This window comes from Myxocyprinus asiaticus, chromosome 7, assembly GCF_019703515.2.
Source record: "Myxocyprinus asiaticus isolate MX2 ecotype Aquarium Trade chromosome 7, UBuf_Myxa_2, whole genome shotgun sequence".
Taxonomy (NCBI): Eukaryota; Metazoa; Chordata; class Actinopteri; order Cypriniformes; family Catostomidae; genus Myxocyprinus; species Myxocyprinus asiaticus.
The window spans coordinates 44473212-44495484 of NC_059350.1; the positions used below are offsets into that span (position 1 = coordinate 44473212).

The 22273-nt window shown below is 38.4% G+C and overlaps 1 protein-coding gene across 1 annotated transcript in view; it reads left to right on the plus strand.

Annotated features, from left to right (window-relative positions):
- The window catches only part of sdk1b (sidekick cell adhesion molecule 1b), a 316455-nt gene that overhangs the window by 157654 nt on the left and 136528 nt on the right, over positions 1 to 22273 (plus strand). The window contains exon 6 of the mRNA XM_051702261.1: positions 18210 to 18236. Within this exon, the coding sequence (XP_051558221.1) occupies positions 18210 to 18236 (27 nt within the window). The remainder of the gene's footprint in view (positions 1 to 18209; positions 18237 to 22273) is intronic.

A 22273-nucleotide genomic window follows, 5' to 3' on the forward strand; every position in this document is an offset into this window, starting at 1 on the left:
GCAGCAGAAACCCCCTCGTGTCTGATCAGGCTCCGGGTGCCTGTTGTTCCTCCGCTTGGGCCTGGAGCAGGAGTTGGAAACGCTGTTCCTGCTCCAGCTGCAGATCGACGAGGGCTTGATGCTGGTTTTGTTGGATGCCGGCGAGGGTCTTGATCACTTCGCCCAGTGTTGAGGATTCCATGGCAACATATCTCCTCGATCTGGTGTTTTGGCCCCATTGTGACACACTTTAAGGTTTGGGTATGGAAAGGGGGAGATGGGGAGCAGTGACACACTTCAGGTAGGCTTTTATTTTCTGCCTCTCTGTGTGCACTCTTCTCTGTGCTTTTCTTAGTTCAATCAGTTAGAAGATTGATAGCTGTTAGAAATTATGCCAACCAGCTTGATGAGCCACACCACTCCCTCTCTCCTGCAAACAGACACACGACCACGACCCTATCCCCACACACTGATTATGCTTTTCATGAGGGCGTATCCAAATATGAACATTCTTTACAGACAACGGCTTCAAAATGGGAGAGGTGGCAAATGCGATGTTTGTTGCTGCTAGTGTTGTTGCTTCCTGTTTTAGCGGGGACATCCTGTACCATGTGTTACGATGTCCCATACAGGACGCCTTTTATCTTGGGGTCATGTATTTTAGCAGAGAGCGAAACATCCCGTATTGAAGACTTTCTGTCCCATATTAAATCACAAAAAGGTCGGACGGTGAGACGAGGATCCGCTTCATATGATGAAATGCTCAAAATGCTCAAGCATCCTTTATTCGCATGACATCCAATACTTTATTGTGTTGTGGTTTCTCGCAACCGGTATGGGTTACTGCACCTTAGCGCATCTCTCGTGGTAAGTTAAGCCAATGTCTGTGTTATTATAAGAGGTTTGCATTGCTTTGCGTGCCCAGGAACATACAGTTGTGCTCAAAAGTTCGCATACCCTGGCAGAAATTGTGGAATTTTGGCATTGATTTTGAAAATATGACTGATCATGCAAAAAACCTCTCTTTTATTTAAGGATAGTGATCACATGAAGCCATTTATTATCACATAGTTCTTTGGCTCCTTTTTAAATCATAATGATAACAGAAATCACCCAAATGGCCCTGATCAAAAGTTTACATACCCTTGAATATTTGGCCTTGTTACAGACACACAAGGTGACACACACAGGTTTAAATGGCAAATAAAGGTTAATTTCCCACACCTGTGGCTTTTTAAATTGCAATTAGTGTCTGTTTATAAATAGTCAATGCGTTTGTTAGCTCTCACGTGGATGCACTGAGCAGGCTAGATACTGAGCCATGGGGAGCAGAAAAGAACTGTCAAAAGACCTGCGTAACAAGGTAATGGAACTTTGTAAAGATGGAAAAAGATATAAAAAGATATCCAAAGCCTTGAAAATGCCAGTCAGCACAGTTAAATCACTTATTATGAAGTGGAAAATTCGGGGATCTCTTGATACCAAGCCAAGGTCAGGTTGACCAAGAAAGATTTCAGCCACAACTGCCAGAAGAATTGTTCAGGATACAAAGGAAAAACCCACAGGTAATCTCAGGAGAAATACATGCTGCTCTGGAAAAAGACGGTGTGGTTGTTTCAAGGAGCACAATACGACGATACTTGAACAAAAAAGAGCTGCATGGTTGAGTCGCCAGAAAGAAGCCTTTACTGCACCAATGCCACAAAAAAGCCTGGTTACAATATGCCCGACAACACCTTGACATGCCTCACAGCTTCTGGTACACTGTAATTTGGAGTGACGAGACCAAAATAGAGCTTTGTTTGGAGAGAGGTCAACAAGGCCTATAGTGAAAAGAATACCATCCCCACTGTGAAGTATGGTGATGGCTCACTGATGTTTTGGGGGTGTGTGAGCTCCAAAGGCATGGGGAATCTTGTGACAATTGATGGCAAGATGAATGCAGCATGTTATCAGAAAATACTGGCAGACAATTTGCATTCTTCTGCACGAAAGCTACGCATGGGATGCTCTTGGACTTTCCAGCACGATAATGACCCTAAGCACAAGGCCATGACCCTCCAGTGGTTACAGCAGAAAAAGGTGAAGGTTCTGGAGTGGCCATCACAATCTCCTGACCATAATATCATCGAGCCACTCTGGGGAGATCTCAAACGTGCAGTTCATGCAAGACGACCAAAGACTTTGCATGACCTGGAGGCATTTTGCCAAGACGAATGGGCAGCTATACCACCTGCAAGAATTTGGGGCCTCATAGACAACTATTACAAAAGACTGCACGCTGTCATTGATGCTAAAGGGGGCAATACACAGTATTAAGAACTAAGGTTATGCAGACTTTTGAACAGGGGTCATTTAATTTTCTTCGTTGTTGCCTTGTTTTGTTTTATGATTGTGCCATTCTGTTATAACCTACAGTTGAATATGAATCCCATAAGAAATAAAAGAAATGTGTTTTGCCTGCTCATGTTTTCTTTAAAAATGGTACATATATTACCAATTCTTCAAGGGTATGCAAACTTTTGAGCACAACTGTATAAATGACATATGGGTGTGTTTCAAAAGTGTTGATCTCTATGCACTGTTCCCAAGGCTTTACCTTCCACTTCGGGCTGAAATGTGTAATAAAACAGGCTGAACTCACTTTTGAAGTCATTTTTTATTGAAAATTCTGTTTGTAACGATCCTACTGCATGGCCATCATTATTGTATTACATTCGAAGTGCCCTGTGAATGCATTAATTATGCCGTTCAGAGTGCAGTATGTTTTTCCGTTGCAAAACATGAAATATAACAAGCGTCGTGCACAGCAAATGACAAAAAACCACATGAAATCCGAGCTGACCATTCAGACTGAGACGCATTAAGAAAAATCAGATTTTAATCGGATTCCAAACCACCTACGAATGTGGTTTGGATGAGGCTTGTAAAATTAATGTGTTTTTGTCATGTTCAGATTACAAAAACCTAAACGGATTTGAGTGACAGCATTCAAAAAAATCGGATTATTTCTGCCTGTGTGAATGAAGCCTAAGTGACTATTTACGCTCCAATAGTCTGGTGGAAACACAGGATTTTACCACAAACTGTGCCCCCATGTGCAGCTGTAGTAGCTCTGGGTGTAAAGATGGTATGTATATGTGCTGTCACCCTGGAGATCAGGGTTTAAATCCCACCCTTGACATACTTTTCCCATGTCTCTACTCTTAATATTTCCTATTATACTACTTATAGTAATAAATAAAAGAGATTCCTCACAGTGATTCGGCCACATTGAAGGTCGGGGAGTTGAGAGGATTTGATCTGGTAAAATTAACCATGGTTTTACTGTAGTAATATTGTAGTAGCCATGTTTTTTGGTGTAAACTATATAGTTCTGATGTACTAACCATGGTATTACTACAGTAACATGTTAAAAGTAGTTAATAGTAACCATGTTTAATTTTGTGGTTACTATGGTTTTACTAGAAAAATACCATGGTGATACTATGGTTTCTGTAGAAAAACCATGGCTAATTTTTGTAAGGTAGGGTTAGGGGTAGGGGTTGGTGTAGGGTGTCTGTGGGACTCCAAATAAACACAATAAAAATGCTGCAGTGATGCCCCTATACTGTATGTTAGTATTTAAACAGGGGTGTAAGAATATCTACCGCTGTTTGCACTAGAGTGCAAATAGCATCTGCCTTATTTTAATGATTATACAGTATAATAATTACAACATAACTTCACACAGATCTCAGATATTCAGATAATCAGATATTCAGATAATCTCAGGTAACCTTCGTGCATATACAGTTGTAATGAGTTTGACTGAAGGATTGTTTTAAGAGTTGAGTTGCTGGGGCCTGGGTAGCTCAGCAAGTAAAGACACTGACTACCACCCCTGGAGTCGCAAGTTCAAATCCAGGGTGTGCACTGACTCCAGTCAGGCTTCCTAAGCAACCAATTGGCTAGGGTGGGTAGAGTCACATTGGGTAAACCTGCTCGAGGTCGCTGTAATGTGGTTCTTGCTCTTGGTGGGGTGCGTGTTGAGTTGTGCGTGGATGCTGTGAAGAATAGTGTGAAGCCTCCACACGCGCTAGGTCTCCGCAGTAATGCGCTCAACAAGCCATGTGATAAGATGCCTGGATTGATGGTCTCAGACACTGAGGCAACTGAGATTCATCCTCCGCCACCCGGACTGAGGCGAGTCACTACGCCACCATGAGGACTTGGAGCGCATTGGGATTTGGGCATTCCAAATTGGGGAGAAAAGGGGAGAAAATAAAAAAGAGTTGAGTTGCTTTATCTGTGGTATTACTAAGTAATATTGAGAACCCTTCAGAGAGTCACTCCTTTCATTTGGTAAAGTGGCCCCAAAAAGTATTTGGACACCAAAAAATCAACATGATCACATGGAAAAACAGGGTACAAAAACTGCCGAAAGTCCCTCTAGCGCTGATAGCGTGTTGCGCAAGCAACATCTGAGACATGGGTTCTGGTCCTGAGGGAACCAGGAAATAATCCTGTTCACAAAAACAATGGTGAGCATGATTCAGAGGTTACATATTTGCTCTAAAATGTAATTTTTACTCCACTTACAGTTAGGTTTATGGTTTGGATTTTGATTAAGCTGTAAGGTTAATAAAATACTGTTTGTATTCCTGTTGACTGTACATCATTTACAACTAAAAATACAACATACTTTTGGTGCCACTCTGTGGAAATGTTACTAAAAAATTGAAGCACATGCCCATACGTTCAAAAGCACTTCCATTAGGGGCAGTGATTTTAATATCAGTAAGCAGAGACCAATTTCAGCAGCAGAAGTTTCAACCTACTGTGGCTAAATTCACAGTAACCTAGTTTCCATCCACTTTTTGCACTGTTTTGTTATCAACAAAGTGAAAATGCGTAAAAAAGTTTTTGCGAAATTTACCGTCTTCTTCTTGTTTCCATTCAAATGGCCTTTTATCGATAAAAATGGTGTGCGTGATGACGTCATGCTTAAAAAAACAAAACACTTTGTCGCATAAGTTTTGGTTTATCGCAAAAGAAATATGCCCTTAAGCCATTTCCATACAGAAATGTGTGTATATCGCTAATTGTGGACCTTTCGCCTCCCAGATGTCCCTAATTTTTCCCCCCCAAAGTCTTTGTAAAATGGGGTGAGTATTGAGACAACTGTCATTACTGTCATTTTAATTTTAAAAATAAATGCAGTCAGAAGAGGAGGAATTGCAATCAAAAGGGAAGAGTTGCCTTTCTGATAGGACTTAAATATTGGTCCTGATGTTGCACCTATCACAGGTTACCACCGGTTCTGACCCGAAAGCGAATCGTCATGGCTCTGTTCAAGCAGGCAACCTGCACCAAGTAGTGGGGGAAACTTTTGATCTTAGTATAAGGACCATCTATCGATGTGTATATGCTGTGTGCACAGCTATTAAAGAAAAATTGATGCAGTGTAATATCAGGGTTTACAGGGTTTATTATACATTCCTGATATTCAATAGGCTATTTTGAACAATCATCTAATCTAAAACATTGCCATCACAACTGCATTATGTCCCGCATATTTGTCCAGCAACTTTTAATGACCAACTGAACTTGATTGTCATCAAAAATGAATTTTAGCGCCATAATGCAATTTACATTTTCTGAGGAAGCTCAGCAAAAGCGATCTGAGGTAAAGAGGGTTAGATTTAAAATATTTAAAAGTTTTAAAATGTTCAAAAGCTAGTTTTCTGAAAGTGAACTAAGCATTGGACAAATAGTTCTGATAGTTTATAGTCTTGAAAAAAGTGTAGAACATTCTGAGAATGTCATTCAGCCGACATTTTTCATCTACAGAACAGGGTAAGGCTGATTTAAGTTTAAGTTAATTTATTTAATGTAATATAGAGAATTTTGCAGGCATTTTTACAAAAATAAGCTTAACAATAATTTTTTAGAATTGGGCTATGTTAGTGTTCAAAAAAAGCACACTGATGCTTTTCTCCTAGTATTGTGTATTTATTTTTAATTTAAAACATCTTTGTGCATAGAAATGTTTTTTGTATTGTGGGCTAATTCCATTACTGCCATCTACTATTTTGAATGGTGTAGAAAAGCAACTTTAATAAATAAATGGATGGCTACCGCGATTAAATTAATTGCGAAGAGTGGCTATTCATTTGTTCTCCGTGCATTTGTCGATGACAGGTGCATGATACGAGGTATTAGTGTTGGCACTCCTGGAAACGTTATGACGCAGATGTGTTTGCAGCATCAGATCTGTGCAGGTATGCCGTTAAGACCAATCCATAACAGTGCGAGTAATGCTTCACGTACAATAAATTGGCTTTCAAGGATGTATACCTTGTCGCCATGATTAACACAGGCTAACGACATGGGTAAATTCTATCACGTGACAATATAGTTTTGTGTTAATGCCAATTTTCTCAACAAAAAGTGTTTCCAAACCAGTTTTTCACATTTAAAGTATCGACATAGAGTTTATGTGCTAGAGTTAAACGGAAAAATATTATGTCGACACTTGTGAAATGTTTGCGATAATTTGCATTTCCATCAGCTATATCAGTACATTTTTGATGCGCTACACCTTTTGTGCCAGCATACCAGCCCGTCTGGCACCAACAATCATGCCACGGTCAAAATCACTGAGATCACATTTATTCCCCATTCTGATGGTTGATGTGAACATTAACTGTAGCTCCTGACCCTTATCTGTATGATTTTATGCACTGCACTGCTGCCACATGATTGGCTGATTAGATAATCGCATGGATGGTTGTTGGTGCCAGACGGGTTAGTTTGAATATTTCTGTAACTGCTGTGCTGGATTTTCACGCACAACAGTCTCTAGAATTTACACTGAATAATGCCAAAAACAAAAAAAAAACATCCAGTGATCAACAGTTCTGTGGACAGAAATGCCTTGTTTATGAGAGAGGTCAACAGAGAATGGCCAGACTAGTTCGAACTGACAAAGTCTATGGTAACTCATATAACCGCTCTGTACAATTGTGGTGAGAAGAATATCATCTCAGAATGCTATTCTGAGATGCAGATTGGCGCTGTTTTGGCAGCACGAGGAGAACCTACACAATATTAGGCAGGTGGTTTTAATGTTGTGGCTGATCGGTATGTATGCATATATATAAAAGCACAACTTATCATTAGCCGCATTTCCACTATCAGACCAAATGAGTTGTGTTCCCACTGTCACTTCTGGGCCTTCATCGTGCCACCTCGGGGCTTCCTCTGGGGCCAGTGTCCTTAGGCCCACCAATTACCCTTGGGTCAAACAAGGCCAACTGGGGATTGATGCAGGATCAATGTCAAAGGCGGAGTTTAGCTGAGTCAGGTCAGAGGTCAGCACGAAGATACTCATTCCCAATTTTTCATATCTAGCTACTACCAGCTAACCTTATCAGATCAATGGAGAATGGAGAATAATCAGTACTGGTCAGTAGATGAAAACCAGGGCTCTTCTTAATATTTGGGCTGATGAAAATGTGCAACATCAGATCGACGGCATCTGCCGAAACAAAGACGTGATTACGTATGTTGTTGTGTATCCAGCGCACAGCGGTACAGGTACAGGAAAAATTTTAAAAATTGCCGGCAAAATAGAAATCCATTAAGATGCATAATGGTCAAAGCAGTGCCCAAAGGAAGAACTTTTTGATGGTTCAAGATCATGGATGTTTTGCTGGGACATCGTCCCGCTGTTAGTGCAAAGACCAATCGGGACACCATGGCAGTTACAGTCGGTGAGTTGTCAACGTTAACTTATCTTGCTAGCTAGCTAATGTTTACATACAATGAAACTTGATATTCTAGATAAATAGATAACATGATACCTCAGCTTGAGTTTCCCTCTTTCTTGTGAAATGTAACGTTAGCACCAGGGCTGCGTATTAAGGGAGGGTTTTAGGGCAGTACTGCAGGGCTATTGGCCCAATGGTGGGAACGCAGATTGATTTTGGTGTCACGGCTCCAAGTCCAAGACTATTGGCCCCGACTGTCCAGTTGATAGCCCTGGCTCGCACTGGCCCAATGGTGGAAAAGCGGCTATTGATGAAAACCCTATTGACCCAGATGCAGGCCAAGACTCAAACCCTATTTTGAGACTAAGAGAGATTAAGACTAAGACCATGAAACATGACCAGATGTGCTGTGACTGAAATAACAAGCAAATGGATAAGGATTTAACTTTTCTTTCACCAAAGCTGTTTCCATGCCAGTGGAAACTCAGCATCATAGAATTAGGTCCATTATTTATGGACATCCTGATTTGCTCATGGTGAGAATTAATTCTGCTTTCCAGTTATCTTGGAAATATAATAATTTATGAGATGATAAAATTATGTTGATAAAATACATAGGCTAAGCATCAGTTACACACACATCGCACAAAATTTGCTCTTAATTTTGTGTTTCTAGCACTAAACAAGCTGTCTTTGTTGTAAATGAAAAGAAAGAAATATGAAGTCCGACAACATCAGTTGACCACACGTGATGTCATAATTACAACTCCTGAACTTGTAAGTAGGAACTTCCCAGGATGTCTTGAATGCAGTGGAAGACTCCAGCCCTGCTAACTGTTCAGAACTATTTGAATGGATTATACTGTATTTAAAAGCTCAATGAAGATTAAAATCTTTACCAAGCCAAAAAAAAAAAAAAACTCCTCAGGAGTTTAGACAGATAGAGATGTCTTTATATTCCTTCAGACTCGAGTTATACAAATGCAGGGATCTCCTGACCTCATTTGACTGAAGATTACTTTGGGCTTTAGAGATACGGGTTCTGGTCCTATAGACCTCATTCACAGTAGCACCTTTTAAAATTTTTGATGGGAATGACAATAAAGGCTGTAAGGGATAGACTTACAGTCTCTTTAATGGGATGTATTTTTGCTTAAAGTGTTTTGGATCATTCCACTACCCTACTGTGAAGGACTAATTTAATATTAATTCCTGTCCACTGTATTACTGTAACATAGGAAGGAGGTCACGGGAGGCTGGATCTAGGTGCAGCGAAACATTCTTTAATAAAATAAACAAAGTACAGGTTAACAGGTAAAACACAGGAACAAAGAAATCATCCATGGTGGGTAAACACAGGAAATACACGGGAGGTCAAAACACATAACAACTGACAAGGAATGAGCAAATAACAGGGCATTAAATACACAAAGACTGATGAGTGAATGGAACACAGGTGAGAACAATGGGGAACAGCTGGAAGTGATCAGAGCAGGGGATTATGGGAAGTGTAGTCCGGGTGGAACAGATGACAGAGGCAAAACACAGGGCAGACAACAGTGAATCGTAACAATTGCATCATTTAAGACTAAAATACAACTAGCCTTTGGAGCCATTTCCAGCTTTGGCCACTGAGGGCAGTTTTTCAAATTTCGGCAAGCACAGAGCAATTTTAGCAGCAAAACTTTCGAACTAGTGTCACCGAATTCACTGTGTGATTAGTCTGGCAAACATGGCTTTATGATGAAGCTGGTTGATCAAAAAAGCTTGCTGGTTAAGCTAGTTAAGAAGCCTTGTGGAGACACCAGCATTTGATGTCTGGGACCAGTCTCCCAAACACAACGTATGCTGGTCTTTCCAACAAGGTAGGCCAGTGTCTGTTTGTCTTTACTGACTGACTTTGTTCAAAAAGATTTTGAACAGGCATTTCTGGAAAGACTGTACCAGACATTCGAATGGAAACTAAAATGAAAGGACAGAAACTTTTAAAATCTAGGTAAAGATGTTTCAAACACGTCTGAGCGAGCGGTTTGGCATTCATGGCAGTGTTCAAAGGTGATCTGTGAAGTTCTTTTGGGTCTTCCTTCTTAATTAACTGGAGTTCCTCATGCATTCTTGGCATGATCAAAAGATCTTCTCCGACAGAGCAGGAAGATGCGTTCGATTAACATGAGCCCTGAAAGTATATTAATAGCTAGGTCTGTTATGACTCTCAAGGGGCTGAGATCCTGCTCTTATGAATGCTCTCAGACACCAGCTAAAATGAGCCCTCTGTAGCCCTCTGTGTCTATTTTATACTTACAGTGATGTGCAAAATTTCAGTCACTAGTGAAAATGCTTCTATTTTGCAGAAAATGTAATAACAAACTATGTTATCAGCATAAAAATATTTGTAAAGGTTGAGTTTTTGCTTTAATAACAGCATACGCTTAACTGTTTTAATGACAGTATACACTCAAACTGGCGTGGACTCCAAAATTGTTCAAAGTTCTTTATTAATAATTATATAAGATCTTTATTAGTAAACCAACCTATTTGATTAGTGGCTAAATCATATGTATTCCTTCTTCATTTTTAATGGCATAATGTTTATATGTTTTAATATTTTCAAAATCCACTGTTTCTAGGTCACTAATTAAATGTAAGCACATTTTTTGTTTTGTTTTTTTGTTCTCTTTGCTTCCATTGAAGCGCACAAGATGCTCTTTGGAACATTCTCAACCTTTTGCTCAAATTGTTATGCTGATAACATTAATGAAGATATTTGTAATCAATTATAAAAGAATGCAAAATTAAAGAATTTCCACTCATAGTCTCCACTTGTTTTTCTTCACCCCTGCCTGTTTTATCCTCTACTAATTAGCTGATTTGATTGTAGCTTCTACATTGTCATTTTCTGAGGGTAAGTGGAGTTTCCAGGAATTACACCTGGGCAGTGGACACCACTCTCTTCCCTACTTGGCCTCTTTTTACCTTGCTCCCTGGTTCATTAAAGTGATTGACACAGGAACTGGAGAAGGTCAATAGGTGCTGGTGTGCAAAGGAGAAAGGAAATAGATCTCTTTGTAATTCCTGTTTTGTCCTGTTTGCCATCTTCCTCTCTCTTTATCTCTCACTTTCATAGTCCTTTCTCAGCACAATTGTAGCATCATTCTCTTCCTTAATACATCAGTCAGTCATGTACAAAACTATTTAGTATTACCTCTGAAAAATTAAATCCCCCAAACTCAGACGACAGCTACAACTGTGTTATTTCTCAGCAGCTTGAGTGGTGTAGCTGAGTAGTTAAAGATCTGGGCTTTTATCCAAAAGGTTGGGAATTGTTGGGAACCAGTTCAGAACCAGTTCAATTTTAAAGAAATCGGAAACCAAATGATTTTAATGATGTTTGGTTCCATTCAAAACATATTTCCTCCAAAACATTCTCAGTTGAAATTCGGCAAATTATATTATATACAACATCCACACATATGTGCGAGGGGTCGCACAAGGTTAAGGCAGGATCACACTAAGATTTTGGCCAAGATTTTTCTTTCTTAGACAAATTTTGGGGATGGTTATATTTCTCTTGTCGTAAGTCAAAATCAGCAGTCTTTGATCGCTTAGTGTGACATGTTTACCGATAGATGAATAACTGCCTTTGTGATTAATCTTAGTCTCCAACGAAGTTTTGGCAGTGTCAGAAACTGTGCATCACTGTCATGCAGTTTGACTGCTCCTACAACAGCCAGATGAGATAAAACACACAGTCAGCACTGTCAATTGGGACAACTGGGAACAAACTCTTGACTTCAATGTGTATTGTACAGTCTGACATAATGTTACACAGTGAGCCATGGTTTTTACCCATGATCTTACTGGGATTGTATTGTACAGTCTGACAAGCAACAATCAGAATCAGAATCAGTTTTATTGCCAGGTATGCTTACACATACAAGGAATTTGTCTTGGTGACAGGAGCTTCCAGTGCACAACAATACAATACAGCAACAAGACAGAGATAATAATAAAAAAAATATATATATAAAAAATTAAAATAAATAAATAAATAGAAATAGAATAAAAATTAAAATTGGATAGAAAATAAAGTATATATAGAATACACAATAAGACTATATATATATATATATATATATATATATATATATATATATATATATATACATACATACACATACACATATATATATATATATATATATATATATATATATATATATATATATATACAGTACTGTGCAAAAGTTTTAGGCACTTGTGAAAAATGTTGCATAGTGCGGATGTCTTCAAAAATAATGACTTAAATAGTTTTCATTTTATCTCTTAATGTCATACAAAGCCCAGTAAACATAAAAAAGCTAAATCAATATTCGGCCTCAATCAATATCACCTTTGCCTTTAAAACAGCACCAATTCTCCTAGGTACACCTGTACACAGTTTTTCTTCGTTGTTGGCAGATAGGATGTTCCAAGCTTCTTGGAGAATTCACAACAGTTCTTCTATCTATTTAGGCTGTCTCAATTGCTTCTGTCTCTTTCTGTAATCTCAGACTGACACGATGTTCAGTGGGGGGCTTTGTGGGGGCCATGACATCTGTTGCAGGGCTCCCTGTTCTTCTATTCTAATCTTTGCTATTTGCAGAAGGAATGTTTGAGAGTCTAACATTTATATTTTCTATTGACACACTAAAGCTGAAGATATAAATAACCATCTTAAGACAAATGCTTTTGTGAAACACCTTATGTGCCTAAGACTTTTGCACAGTACTGTATATACGTAGTGCAAATACAAATCTGTTATATACAGTGCAAGGGAATGTAATGGCAGAAGAGGTAGGATGTGTTGGATAAATATAAAAAGACTAAACTGTGAATTGCACATAATTATTGCTCAATGGGGCAGTTTTAACTGTTCATGAGTTGGATAGCCTGAGGAAAAAAACTGTTCCTGTCCCTGACAGTTCTGGTGCTCAGAGCTCTGTAGTGTCGGCCAGAAAGCAACAGTTCAAAAAGGTATTGGGCAGGGTGAGTGGGGTCCAGAGTGGTTTTTCCAGCCTTTTTCCTGACTCTGGAAGTGTACAGTTCTTGAAGGGGGGGCAGGAGGCAACCAGTAACCCTCTCAGCAGTCCGAACTGTCCTTTGTAGTCTTCTGATATCCGATTTCGTAGCTGCACCAAACCAGACAGTTACTGAAGTGCAGAGGACAGACTCAATGACTGCTGAGTAGAACTGTATCAGCAGCGCCTGTGGCAGGTTGAAGTTCCTCAACTGGCGAAGGAAGTACAACCTCTGCTGAACTTTTTTCACAATGGAGTCAGTGTGGGTCTCCCACTTCAGGTCCTGTGAGATGGTAGTGCCCAGGAACCTGAATGACTCCACTCCTGCCACAGTGCTGTTTAGAATGGTGAGGGGGGTCAGTGTTGGGGTGTTCCTCCTAAAGTCCACAATCATCTCCACCGTTTTGAGCGTGTTCAGCTCCAGGTTGTTTTGACTGCACCAGAAGGCCAGCTGTTCAACCTCCCTTCTGTATACAGACTCATCGTCATCTCGGATGAGGCTGATGACAGTGGTGTCATCTGCAAACTTCAGGAGCTTGACAGAGGGGTCCTTGGCAGTGGAGACATTTGTATACAGGGAGAAGAGTAGTGGGGAGAGCACACATCCCTGGGGGGCACCAGTGCTGATTGCACATGTGCTGGAAGTGAATTTCCCCTGTCTTACTAGCTGCTGCCTATCCATCAGAAAGCTGGTAATCCACTGACAGATAGACATGGGAACAGAGAGTTGGTGTAATTTAGTCTGGAGAATAGCTGGGATGATGGTGTTGAAAGCCGAACTGAAGTCCACAAAAAGGATCCTTGCATATGTTCCTGGTCTGGCCAGATGTTGCAGGATATGATGCAATCCCATGTTGACTGCATCCTCCACAAACCTGTTTGCTCGATAGAGAAAATAAATCTTTTACGATTCACAAAATTTGTCTCAGACGTAGTGAGTCAGACGTTTAAAGTAAGTCACTTTGGATGGTATTTCATATTACCAATTAGTGAGGACTTGAGTCGACTCAATATGTTAGCCCCTCCTTTTGGACAACAAACTAAACCTCTTTGACCATGTCCTCACTTATTTAGATGATATTGACATACACACATACTTGTGAGGTGATATTTCAGTTCTTTGAATATAAGCAAGGGTTGAATACTGAGACATTGAGAGAGAGAGAAAGAAAGAGGAGAGTTCTCATCTGTTTACTGCAGTGGTTCATCTGTTTATTTCATGGTGCTTTACCTTCTGCTGTTCAATTACAGATCCATTGATTAAGAGTGACAGATGATCAGAATAACATATGCACACTCCGCATTTTCATTCCAAATATTTTATGTAGTCATATGCATGTGTGCAACTTCTGTTCATGCATGAACATGGGACTGTTAGAATTATCCATTTCTCTCTCTCTCTCTCTCTCTCTCTCTCTCTCTCTCTCTCTCTCTCTCTCTCTCTCTCTCATGTATGTGATGCTGCTGGGGTTCCCTCTGTCAGTTCCAGATGATGTAAATCTTTGATGACTTCTCTCTCATTCTCACTTCCTCCCTCTCGCTCATCCTGTTCTTTTCCTTTCATCCCCTGTTTCTTCTGTCCTTTCTTCTCTTCTCTTCATTTGCCCTGGCACATCGTCTTCCTCTCAGAAACTTCATCACTCACTCTGTGCTTCACCCTTGTACGTGTTCATAAAGTTTTGGGGAGGAAAAAAAGAGAGAAGGAGCGAGAGAGCAAGCACAGGAAAAGAAAGAGAGATAGAACCTGTAGGAAAGAAATCACAAATGGGATCACTTTGATATCTCAATTTTAAATTTGTTTCACCTAGACAGCAGTGAGATTAAATGGAAAGCAAATGTAGATTTTTGCTGAAGTTTGCAATTTCGGTGCCTCTAGCATCACCAAATGGTATTGGGTCATTCAGTGTCTACTCAACCAGAGGTCCCTGGCTCAAAATGTTGTTTTTTATTTTATTTTTTATTTATTGTTTACTGGTGAAAGAAATACATAAATGTTGATGAAAGCTAAAATATTAAATGCCATGGATCCGTATTTACTGAGTAATTATTATTTTTTTTATTTTTTTATTTATTTTTTTTGTAGAGAGGGGTGAAAATGACAATTTTTGCATATGATTTGGAGCAAAACAACAGGTCGAAAAAATTATCTTAGAAAGGTGTCAGCATTATTATTTTATTTTTACACAGAGATAGGTAGATCTATCACTAAAATGTGTTGACTTCATAACTCTCTGTTGCAGAACAAGCCAAAAACAACAACAAAACAGTTTTTGTGTTGTGACTAATTGCCAAAAATTGCCACAATTTTTGTTATATGTATATGTTTACAATCTTATGATGAATAGAAATGTTTTTGTTTTCTTGTAATTCTGGTTCTGTTTACTCCATCTCCCTCCAAAAGTCTTATTTTACTCCACTAAATGGCAGCCAGTACTAGAAAAAAATAATTTTCACCTTCCATCGCAAAATGCCGATCTGAATTGTAAGTGGCACTTTAACGCATTTTAGCCATAACAGATGTGCTCGTTCATAGGCATTAAGTCTAATTTTAAGTCCACCCACCACCCCAATTGTTTAATCAAATATCTCGGCCTCTGAGTGGACTAGAAGCTCAATCAGGGCCGGCCCGTGTGTTTGTGGGGCCCTAGGCGAAATAATGAAAATGGGCCCCCTGGTGTGAAAATTCTCATAACTTTAAAACATTCATAGAACCACTGCAAACGTGATGAGCAGATTTTTTTTTTTTTTTTTTTTTTTAAATAGAAAGCACTACAAAAGAAGCACTATACTGTATAGCTCAATAGATGACAAATAATGTGTCCAATAGCTTTTTTCCCAACATGAAGATGTTAGGTTAAAATGTACATGCAAGCATAAGGGAATTTGTGTATTTTAGATGCTGTGACAAGTCACCATTTTATCGCCTTATTTTGATCGCCTTTCAACTTTCTTTCTAGATGTACAAATAAATCAATGTCTCAATTAATGAGGTCATGGAAACTGCAAGTATGATAATTACTGGGTAACATTTTACAATAAGGTTTGCATTAGGTATCATTAACAAGGTATAATACAATTTTCCAGCATTTATTAATCTTGGCTAATGTCATTTTATAAAAATACAATTGTTTATTGTTTGTTCATGTTAGTTCATATTGTATTAACTATTTTTAACTTATACAGTTTTTATTGTTAAAAATGGACTAGTATATGCAGAAATTAATATTAACCAAGATTATTAAGTATTGTTCATTGCTAGTTAATGTTAACTAATGTAGTTAACTAATGTTAACAAATACAACCATAAGTGTTACCCATTAAAGTAACACAAAATAGAAAATGCTGTTTAAAATAGTTTTAGATAGTTTTAATAGTATAGGACACTGCTGACAATGCTTGAAATTCCATTTCAACTATCCACATATGTGTAAATGTTTATTTAGTGCAACAAAATCAATGAAAACAAAAATTTGGCCAGAATGTGTGCAAAAGTGAATAAAAGTTAAAACATCAGGGAAAATAAGGTAACTACAGCCATGTATAATGTATAGTTATGTATAAATAAATTTACGTATTTTAAATAGGGCCTATAAACACAACACCTTGAAATATATATTTGTAAAATAAATTAAAGAATAAACACATACCTCCCAGAGAGCAGAGATCTTTGCAGATATGATCATTTGGTTATTTTCCAGATTAATTGCTCAAATTTTCACTCTATGTGAGTTTTTTGCATCTTTATATCTGTAGAGTCTGAATTTCTTCCTGTCTAATAATACTGTGGAAAGAAGCTGTGCTCTAGTTCCCAGCAATGCTTTGCGTTATGAATAAATTATGCAGATTAGTGTGTACTGCTTAGCTTTACTTCTTGCCGATTTTAGATACACTGCTGTTATTTTATTTATTGTAACTTTCAGTTATTTGTCTTTTTGTGATTATTCAGAGCTCATTTTATATGTAATATGATGTTTTTAGTTTTCACCGTCATTGTGATTTGTATGTTAAATTATGAGGTCCACGCGAGTTGAATGATTACCTGAGTGAGTATGATAAGAACCGTTGGACTGCAGAGAATTTAAAAATAAAAGTAATCAATATTTCTTAATCTTATGACTTGTTCATTTACTTTGCATGTGTTCACGGGGCCCCTCAGGCACATCGGGGGTCTAAGCAGCCGCCTGTATTGCCTGTAGGACAGGCCGGCCCTGAGCTCAATCTAGGTGTCATTAGAAAGCCGAGATCCTCCCCAATAGTTGCTAACATATATTTTCGATTATTTGTTTAGCATGCTTTTCCTGCTGGACTGCATATTTTGATCAGGGTATCTAAGATATAACATTGGATTATTCACACAAGCAAGCTCACAGAAAAGTACAAAAAATAACTTCCTAAGGCAAAAGCACATATGAAGTTTTCAGCTATTTTGAGCTTACAGCAGCAGTGGTCGGTGCATAAAAGTGTCTTTTGATTTGATGTCTAACAGATATCATATTTCACTTAGTGATTCTTTTTTAAATTGAAAACTTAGGGCATTAGGGCAACAAAATAAACTGTACAGTCACATTTCTAAGAACGAGAGCTTTCATTTGATGTCTGTTTATGAGCTATTTGAAAGACTTATATTCATATTAATATTTCTACCACATGATCTCTAGGTGGCGCTGATTTGCAAAGCGAACGTTTTCAGGCCTTATATTGTTAATAAATGGAGAAGTGATAGTGTGACGAGGAGGAGGGCGGGGCCGTGAGTCCGCACGGCCGGCCCCCAATTGGGCTAATCAGCCGAGGAGAGGGATAAGGCCGAGCTAGATGCGGCAGTTAGAGAGAGAGAGAGCCACACGCAGCTGCCATGTGTGTGTTTTTTGTCTTTTTGTTTCATTAAATTTTACTTTGACCGGTGGTTCTAGCTTGTATAGCGCCCTGGGCGAAACCCACTTCACCACACCCCCAGAGTTGTTGACCGGGGGGGGGGGGGGGGGGGGGTCTGTGTGGGTGCCTTGTGCCACCCTGGGCAGCGGCACATGTCGCCCATGCCCATTTGAACCACGTTACAGAGTGTTATCTATGAAATGTTATCTATGAAAAGCTTTCAAAAGGTACCACATACAGTATGCCTTACTTATGTATTCAAATACTTTTTCTTGTCCAACAAAACAAATTTCTGAAGTACAAATAATGTTCAAAAATAAGAAAGGTACCTTTTTGAGAGTCCAAAAATACACTATTATGAAGAATAAGTGACACAAATGGCTTTTCTGCTAGAACAATACCTATATCTAATTTTTGGAGTTCCGAAATGTTTCAGAAATCTGCAAAATTTTACAGAACTGCAATGTAGTAAACCCTGGATCAGGATTTTTTTCTAATGTTTTTTTTTTTTTTTTTTTTTCTGCTCCCTGTGTGACCTGATGAGCAGTAAACAAGAGGAATCGTGGTTCTCTTGGTAAGATATACTAATGAACTCTTAACCCTTGTAATCTTTGCTCATCCTCTCTCTCTCTCTTTATCTCATTCACAACCTCTTTCGCCCGTCTCCTTGTACTGATGACATCCGATGATCTTCTGCTTTGAAATTTTTACATTTGAAACAAAGATTTTTCCTCTCTGCACATTACTGTCAGATTGCATACTACAACACTACTCTTATTCTGCCTGCAAATCATTCAGGGTATACTGCACAGTATGCAGTACACTAGTAAACCATTCTGAAAATAGCCATAATTCATTAAAAATTTCTCCCTTTATATTACTTCCTGTACTCTACTTGAATATTACAAAATAACATATGTATACACACAATATAATTAAGCTATTGTCTGTTTTTAGAATTATTTGGCAGGTCTTTAGTTCAAATGGTAAATCATTAAAGGGATAGTTCAACTAAAAATGAACATTCTTTCATCATTTACTCACCCTAATGCCATCCCAGATGTGTGACTTTCTTTCTTCTGCAGAACACAAACAAAGATTTTTAAGAATATCTCAGCTCTGTTGGTCCTTACAATGCAAGTGACCAGGCCTTTGAAGGTCTCTGTGTGGGTGAGAAACAGATCAATATTTAAGTCCTTTTTTTACTATAAATATCCACTTTTACTTTCACATTTTGAGAGTGTAAGTAAAAGTGGAGATTTATAGTAAAAAAGGACTTAAATATTGATCTGTTTCTCACCCACATCCATCATATTGCTTCTGAAGACATAGATTAAACCACTTAAGTCTTAAATTTGGATTACTTTTATGTGGCCTTAATGTAATTTCTGGAGCTTCAAATGTCTGGTCACCATTCACTTGCATTGTAAGGACCAACAGAGCTGAGATATTCTTCTAAAAATCTTTGTTTGTGTTCTGCAGAAAAAAAGAAAGTCATTAGAGTGAGTAAATGATGAGAGAATTTTAATTTTTGGGTGAACTATCCATTTAAGCTAAATTTATGCACCCAGCATGATATACACCGATCAACCACAACATTAAAACCACCTGCCTAGTATTGTGTAGGTCTCCCTCGTGCCACCAAAACAGCGCCAACCTGCTTTTCAGAATAGCAATCAGATGGTTGTTGGTGCCAGATGGGCTGGTTTGAGTATTTCTGTAACTGCTGATCTCCTGGGATTTTCACGCACAACAGTCTCTAGAATTTACTCAGAATGGTGCCAAAAACAAAAAAACATCCAGTGAGCAGCAGTTATGTGGATGGAAATGCCTTGTTGATGAGAGAGGTCAACAGAGAATGGCCAGACTGGTTTGCACTGACAAAGTCTACGGTAACTCAGATAACCACTCTGTACAATTATGCTATTCTGAAATGCGGGTTGGCGCTGTTTTGGCGGCACGAGGGGGACCTTCACAATATTAGGCAGGTGGTTTTAATGTTGTGGCTGATCAGTGCATAAAGTATCACACTGGTTAATATGCACACACACATCGACCAATCAGAGTTCAGAGTCCTGAAAAAAATATATTTTCTCTTTCATTTCCATTCTTACTCATGCTGTCTGATTCCTCAGTCTCTTTGTAAGTGTGTGTGTGTGTGTGTGTGTATGTGTGTAATTTCCCCTGTGCTGTGTTTAAGATAATGGATTCTCCTCAGAGACAAATTTAATAACTCCACATGTCATAATCTCACTACTCATGTAGACACAGGATTAAGATGATTACATCCGATCTCACTGAATGACCCTTACACTTGTGTGTGAGTCTGTGTGTACAGACTGTGTGTCACAGCAATGACCTACATCTGAGGTTGGCAACCTTTTTGACATGAAGTGCAATTTTGAATTTTTCTTTTAATCACTGTGCGCCCACTCTCTGAAATATATATATAGTTTGTGCAGTTACACCAATTTCATACACTAACCAACACTATTACACCAGACATTAAACAGAAGCTCAACTGAGTGAATAGGAAAGCATGCAAATTAGGCTTCTAATTTAAATGTCAGCTAATGTTAATATATCGATGCCTCAAACATATATTGATAAAATGTGCCGATCAATAATCGATATGTCGATATTTTATGACATGCCTAGTGTTTACATCATGTCAGTAAACAAAAGAAAGAATGTGTTAGTCAGATCCACTCTGATATGGTAATCACTGGCAACCATGGACATACCTCAAACCATTAGATTCACCCACACATAGGAGTAGTTCTGAAGCACAACTACTGTAACACAACAAACAAAACAAAGTTACTTGCAATTTTATATTTCATCCACAGATGTGGATAGAGAGCCCATAGTGTACCTTAAACTGATTGGTGAAATAAAAAAAAAAAAAAGGTTTTGGATCTTTTTTTATTTGGAAAATTAAAAACTGTGTAAAAAAAACACCACTTTTTCTGCATTTTTTAAATAGCTATAAATCCAACATAATTTTTTCTCCAATTTCCTGATTTTCATCTGTTGTAAAAAAGTTTCATTTTGAAAGCATAATATGTCGTGAAAAGCAAACCAAACTGCCGCTTTTCGCTCAGCCGAGCAGTACTGCTTGGCTCATTTCGTCTCTCTTTTAGTGTTTGTCTTCCCATTCTACTCATAAATGAATAAAACATGAGAAAGCATTACTGAAAGAGGTAGTTCAGTATTCTTATTTCTAAAATAAACAACTAAATAAAATAAATAGTATACATATAATATCAACCCCTCTCACACATCACATGCGTGCCAATTTTTACTGTACTCCCAAGGTTGCCGACCTCTGGCCTACATTGTTCTTTTTCTACCATTTCGATATGCTCAAGGCAGCTAATCTTGGAGCCTGATGAAAACAAATCCAGGAAAGCAACACCGTGTCAACACCATGTCAAACACAATTCTGACTTGAGTACATGAGACTGTTTAAGTGGCTGACAGCAACATTACCTCACAAGCATGGCACACTGTCTTTTCCTCTTTTTCATTCGTAGCGTTCTCCAGGCTAATGTGCTCCAGAGCTCTCCTTGAAAAAATAACATACAGCTATAATCAGCACTTCCTCAAGAACTTTGTGAGAATAGATAGACTTGTAAAATTAGACTGTCAGCAGTGGTAAGGGTGTTGTAGAGTGTGATTCTTTATTTTTATTGCTTCATATTTAGTGTACAAATGCTAATTATTTACTGTCCAAGGTAATACTGATGTTCGCACAATGTGATTTCGAAAAGTAGAACATGTTCCTGGATAAACATCCCTTGCCGGTTCTGAAACAACTTTTCTTTCAATCAGTAAATCATCACACTAACACACCCTGTTTTATGATGTACAGTATAGTTCACCTAAAAATGAAAATTCTGTCATCATTTACTCATCCTCACATGTTCCACACCCGTATGACTTTATTCGGTGGAAAACAAAAGCCAAAATTAGGCAGAATGACAGTATCAGTCACCATCTACTTTAATTGTATGGAAAAAAGATACAATGAAAGTGAATACTGACCAAGGCTGACATTTCCTCACATTCTTTCTCGGAGAAAGTCATATAGGTTTGGAACAACATGAGGGTGAGTAAATGATGACAGAATTGTCATTTTTGGGTGAACTATCCCTTTAAGCTCTGACAAGCATACTTCTTGCATTAGCATACTGTATACTGTAGAGGCCAGAGCAAAGAAGGAAACTATTTAACATCATACGTGTCCGAGTTTTGTTTGGTGTATTCGGTACTGGACTTAAATTTAGAATGTGCCAGCCTATGCAAATCAGATTGCATGCCAAGTAATGAGATCCAAACCTAAGGTGCCACAATTTAACACATGCTGGCTACATTTAGAGTGCACGTACAGAACCAAGACTGTGGAATAGCATTTAGTTTTCAGAAACTTTTCAGAAACAGCTCTGCTGTACATCTTATTTCTCTTTTTATTGACTTTTCTTGTCTAATTCTATTGGCTCACTCCGATCTTCTCTATTTCATTTTCACTCGCAGTCTTCTGCAGGGCTTTTTTGTCATCTTTTTGAATGATGACATACAGCGAGATGAATGCATAAATTACACATATTC